Consider the following 6,292-nt stretch of genomic DNA (forward strand, 5'->3'; position numbering starts at 1 on the left):
ACCCCTCCTTGGGTTTCCGAGGCAGTATCACTACGGAAGTAGGATTGCCCAACCTTCCTTCCGAGGAGTGGCTGGTGGGTTTGAACTGCCAGCCGTCTGGTTAGCAGGCAAGTGTCTTAGCCACTATGCTACTGGAAATACATAGCATGTTATAATGTTTGGCATTTTTCATGCAAGAGGATAATCTTGATAATATTAACTGGTTAAAGGAGGATTTAAGATTAGAATAATTACCCATAGTTGGAAAATGGAATATTAGTTAAACAAATTTCCCTGAGTCTGTGTGTTCCTTATACTGTACTGGGACTGCAAAGAAGGAGCAAGGCAATGTGAGCCCTCGAGGCTCATGAAAGGCAAAGTAGACCTCTAACAATATGGTGCAGTATGACAAGTACGATGATCCGAGGCATGAATAAAGTCCCTGGGGCACTGAGAAGTAGACAGCACCACATGAGGATTAAGTGAATACCAAGAAGTGAGGAAGGTGCTCAGTTTCCACAGTCTACAAACAGGGGATTTCTGAGCTGGCAGAGCTAGGTAGGGCATCCCCGGAAAGGAACCATATGAGCAAGGCATGAAAATACATGGCATGCTCAAGGAATGGCAATATGTTCTGGTTGATTCAACTTGTCCTTTCAGCCAACATTTATGAAACACCTATTTACCAGGTACAGTGCTGGGGACTGGGGGCCAAAGATGAATAGAACCTATTGTCTACTTTCAAGGAACTAACAGTCTAAAGTGAGAGACAAACAAGTAAATTTAAAAGAAAATCCACTGCCATCACATTGATTCCAAATAAGTAAATACCTACATTATAGTTCAGCATGGTAAGTGTGAGACAGGGGTGTGAACAGGTTGCTCTAGGAATTCAGCCAGGCCCTGGACAAAGGCTATCATTCCCATAGAAACCTCCTCTGAGGTGGTCATGCGGGAGCTTGGACTGAAGGCTTGGGAAAAGTTGCCAGGTGAAAGAGAAAGGAAGAGAGCATTAGGGATCAACTCTGGGAACTTGAGCAGTGTATATTTGTATGAAGTTGGTATCAATATGATTTTATTCAAGAGGTGTTTTGGGGTTTAATTTTCAGTGTTTTAGGCCCATCTTTATGAGCATGTAGGAGCTCTGGTGCTGTAGTGGTTAAGGCATTTGGCTGCTAACCAGAAGGTAGGCAGTTCAAACTCACCAGAAGCTCCACAGAAGAAAGAGGGAGCAGTCTGCTTCCATAAAGATTTACAGCCTTAGAAACCCAATGAGGTCATTATGAGTCGGAATTGACTTGATGATGGCAGTGAGTTTGGTACTGACTTATGAGCATGAAGGAGCTTTAGTGGCACAGTGGTTAAAGCATTCAGCTGCTAACCAGTGTTTACAGTTGGAACCCATCAGCTGTTCTGCAGGAGAAAGATAAGGCAGTCTACTTCTGTGAAGCTTTACAGTCTTGGAAACCTGTGGGGTTGTTGTCTCTGTCCCATAGGGTCACTATGCGTCAGAATCGATTTGACAGCAATGGGTTTGGTTTTTGGTTTTTGAGCATGACTGATTTATAGGACTGTAAAAATTAATTCTGGTTATTAGAGTTTCCCAGCTGTTTAGAATCTGAGTAAGCAAGCCCTTGCTGTTCAAAGACTATTAGGATCTGTGATAAACCAGGCTCTTGCCTACATGTGCTGTTGGTGAACTTTCGTTGGTGTGCCAGCTTTTAATTGTTTGTTGTTATTGTTGTTGTTATGTGCCCTCAAGTCGGCCCTGACTCATAGTGACCCCTCTTTGGGTTTCCGAGGTGGTATCACTGTGGAAGTAGATCACCCAACCTTCCTTCTGAGGAGTGGCTTGTGGGTTTGAACCGCCAGCCTTCTGGTTAGCAGTCAAGTGCCTTAGGCACTATGCCACAAGAGCTCCTTTAATTGTTTAGGGGGCAATATTGGTAAATTGAAATTTGCTCTTTTGACTCTAAGCTTTGTGTTTTTATGAAAAAATCTTTCAGGTGTTTGGCTGCATCTGCCTTATAACATACTTTTGTTTGTTTGTTTCTTGGTTAGATAGGCTTAAAGGAGTAAAAATCAGGCTAATTTCTAGACTTATGTAAATATGAAGAATGGCGTCACTAAATGGGAGTTTTCAGGTTTGTTTGTTTTTTTTACGTGTCACTACTACAAGTGGGACATTTCACTCAAAATAGGTGTTTCGATATTAGACTTTGAATATAGTTACTTTAGATCTGAATATGATGGATATTTTTATCAAAAAATTTCCAGAAAGAATGAAAGAATGCCATTTGGGGAATATGCAAAGGATAGAGTTTGGTTATTATTTCTATTTGTTTTGATAGCAGGTAACAGTAACAGATAATAGTGAGGCCGCATGACAAGATTTTATATATTATATAGATATACATTATATAGAGAGAGATATAGATAGATAGATAGATGGGTGGTAGATATACAGAGACATAAAGAGAAATAGAGAATAGATTTGAGCCAATAAAGCCAGAAATTATATGAGGAAATGGGCCAAGATAACCTAACTGGCCAGAATTATTTGTTGGTCTTGCTTTGTTATAGGTCAGATTTAGTCCTCAGGAATTTTTAGTTTTGTTCCCTTACTGACTTGACAGCAGTAGGTTTGGTTTGGGTTTATAGTTAGTTATCTTTGCATGATGACTACTGTCAAAAGGGCTAAAAATTTTAAAACTTGTCCAATTCCTTCTTATCAGTCACTTAAATACAATGAGGAGCTCTGGTAGCGTAGTGCCTAAGGCACTTGACTGCTAACCAGAAGGCTGGCGGTTCAAACCCACCAGCCACTCCTCGGAAGGGAGATTGGGTGATCTACTTCTGTAGTGATACTGCCTTGGAAACCCAAGGAGGGGTTGCTATGAGTCAGGTCCGACTCGACGGCATATGACAACAAAAACAACTATGTACTTGACTGGGAGAATCTTGTCCAATGCCTTATCTCATTTGAGAAACATTATATATATATACTCAAAACACTTAAAGAACAAAATATGCTCAAGTATATTAAAATATGCCCAAAGTGATCTTGACTTGTTTTGAAGATTGAGAAAATCTTCCAGAGCAATAGTTCTTAAAGTGTGGTCCCTGGACCAGCAACAACAACATCACCTGAGAACTTTTAGAAATGCAATTCTTGTACCCTATCCCAGACTTACTGATTCAGAAACTTTGGTCCTTTGATCTGTGTTTTAATAAACCAAGTGTTTTAAAGTTTAAGAAGCACTGTCCTAGGGTAATAGAAAATAAAATTAAATAGATATGTACTATGCACTTGAAATTATCAGGAAAATGCCTGCCTGAGCAAGACTTTTGGCCACTAAACTACAGCAGTAGAGAGCTTTAAGGTTTAGGAGAGAGCAAGGACCATGTGATCACTGCCTTAGGCAGACAAACAGATTAGGGCCACCAGTGAGCAGTCAGGTGATGGCTGTGGAAGTTAGAAGATGTACATACCATATACTGAAGACTTATTTACCATAGGGAATAAAATACTAGAGGGCTTTAAGTTAAGAGAATGATAGAATAACCGACACTGAAAAGTCAAGGTGTGCTAATTTAACAAACAAGGACGAATATGTACATTAAAAAAAAATCCTCTCAAATACAAGTACTTATTTAAAGCAAAATTATGGAAAAAAGTTCAATGGTCAACTTGGACAGCTGAAAGATCTCAGCCCCTTTAAATGGAAGCAATCAACTAATAAAAGTGTCTTTAGATAGAGGCTGAACCCACCAAGATCCCTAAATCCATTAGAATGTTTGAGATTAAGAAAGTTTAGTTGAAGTTTATTGAATTCGCAAGATTATCTGCCAACAAAATAGTTGAGAGGAAAAAAAAAAGTCTGAGCTAAGTATCTGAACTGTCAGGCAATAAGATGAATGTATTACTGGTATTAGAATCTAATTGTGAATTTATTCCACGTGTCACATTAAGTTCTCCTTCTTGAGCTGAATTAGTGACGTATAGTACAACAGAGTGTAACACGCCCTTGAAAGGTTTTGTCATTCATCTCAGAAAACTTTAGAGGCTAGCTGGAATATCCCAATTCATTTCTTTACAAAAAGCTTCATTGAAAGCCACCTTTTGGAAATACTCACTCCTTGTACACCCTGACATCTAAATTATAAGAGAGAAAGCATTTCCACAGGAGCCTAAAAATAGTATTTTGATTTGAAAGGATAACTGCTATGTTTTGAAAAAGAGAAAAGAACCACTTTAAAATCAAACCTGGGAAAGTTATTCTTCTTTAATGTTCTCTCAGGATATTTTGAACCAAAAATTATTACAAGTGAAAACTCAGGTTAATGCACCAACTATGTGGCTGCACTGTCCAAAGAAATTTTCATACATTTTCAATTGTCCACCTATGAGACAGGGAGCTCTGGGAGCATAGTGCCTAAAGCACTTGACTGCTAACCAGAAGGCTGGCAGTTCAAACCCACCAGCCACTCCTCGGAAGGAAGATGGGGCAATCTGCTTCCATAGTGATACTGCCTCGGAAACCCAAGGAGGGGTCCGACTCAAAGGTACATAACAACAACAACAACAACCTATGAAATAAGAATTATCATCCTAATTGTAATAAGAAATAGACTTTGAGAAGTTAAATAATGTAAAACCATAAAGAAATTGATCTGTCTGATTCCAAAGTCTGCATTTATTCCCACTACTCCACCCTAAATCCACTCTGATTCTAGGAGCCAGGACCATTTGTAGGCAACAGTTGTATCTATTATCTATTTTATATAGCCTTTTATCTTAATTGACTTAAATGCCCAGGCTCAAATCCAGAGGTCTAGGCCTATCTGGGTTAAGAAAAATCTTAGCACAGGGAATCCAAGTATGCCCTAAGATACCCTGACTGGGTACCTGTCAACCAGAGAGATGAGTTAGTTCAGCAGCCCAATGAATAGTCCAACCTTCTTGTTTTGGGGTTTCAACAACTTTTTCATTTGAAGTAGCCTTAGGAGATGGTTCTTCCTGACCGAAAGCAAGCCTTAGTGTCTGTTGGTGGCAAGAAATAATCACTACTGCCTGCCAAAGCATCCGTTACGGTATGTAACCATTCTGGATCTCAGTGAGACGTCAGGACATACTACATGTACTATGTGAATTTGTCTCTCAAACTACTCGAGTCGTTGGAGAGAGGAATCGGGACCCACTGGCATGTGGGCACAGTCCCTCTCCCAAACTGAGAATTCTAAGCACACTGCTCTTCTTGATAGTATGGAATGCTGTTACTTATTATCTGACAGTGCCATCACTTTCCAAGCAGTCTTTAAATCATTTGGAAATGGATTTTGTAAGCAGTGAGAAATGTTCTGTGACTGGTTTTTGTTTCTGTAAGACACAAGTAGCGAGCAATACTTCTCAATGTTACGTTGCATGACTAGGTTACAGAATTCCCCGTTCTGCCTAGGAAAATGCCTTTTTTGAAGTTCTGTGTGTTTGCTATAGTGACGGTACATTATTTGTAGAAAGTGGGTTTCAGTATAAACCATAACCACAGAGGTAAATCTATGGTTCGGTATATGATTTGACGTACAGGAAGTGTCTGGGTCTAATGAAGAAACTTTTTAACTTTCCAGATGACAGAACAAAGGAAGCAGAAACAAAGAATTGGTCTTCTAGGACATCCTCCTCACATGAATGTCAACCCACAGCAACCAGCATAAGTCAATGAAGTCAAGGAGCTGTATTTACCTTTTTTTAATTATTATTAGTGTGGGTATGGCTAACTAGTTCTGATTCACCCACAAAGACTACATTTATGCTTAGTACATTTGTAAATACTCAGTTTTATACTGTATGTATATGATTGCTACCCTACAGGTCTGGATATACGTATTGTAATTAGAATTGTTGGCACGATGAGATTTCATTCCTGCCAAAAATATTAAAAATGCCTTTTTTGGAAGGACTGAAGAAAGCACCTGATTTGCACTTGAACCAGATTACAGATTTAAAACTATTATGACATGTATTTTGTATTTAAAACTAGAATAGCCAGTATTTATGGTTTTTTTTTTTTAATATATAAAACTGCAGTATGAATTATGCAATCAAAATAAATTTGTAACTCCTGACAGTCCTCGAGGGAGTACACATCTTTGAAGCCAGTGTGTTAACACTGTGTAATAAATGGTTAAACAGCAAATGATGCTGCTGCCAAAACTATATTAATAAATAGCGAGTTTCAGGCCCCCGGGCAATTTGTACCATGAAATTATCCTGTGGTGATGCCATTTTCATTGCTAGTGGCGTTAGTGCCTC

The 6,292-nt window shown here is 39.1% G+C and overlaps 1 protein-coding gene across 1 annotated transcript in view; it reads left to right on the top strand.

Annotated features, from left to right (window-relative positions):
• Positions 1–5,694, top strand: part of ITPR1 (inositol 1,4,5-trisphosphate receptor type 1) — a 471,939-nt gene extending 466,245 nt beyond the window's left edge. The window contains exon 60 of the mRNA XM_042782721.1: positions 5,608–5,694. Coding sequence (XP_042638655.1) covers positions 5,608–5,694 — 87 coding nt within the window. The remainder of the gene's footprint in view (positions 1–5,607) is intronic.
• The last annotated feature ends 598 nt before the right edge of the window (positions 5,695–6,292 follow it).

Source organism: Orycteropus afer, unplaced genomic scaffold, assembly GCF_000298275.1.
Source record: "Orycteropus afer afer isolate SDZICR_OR568_19922 unplaced genomic scaffold, OryAfe1.0 scaffold00429, whole genome shotgun sequence".
Classification (NCBI taxonomy): Eukaryota; Metazoa; Chordata; class Mammalia; order Tubulidentata; family Orycteropodidae; genus Orycteropus; species Orycteropus afer.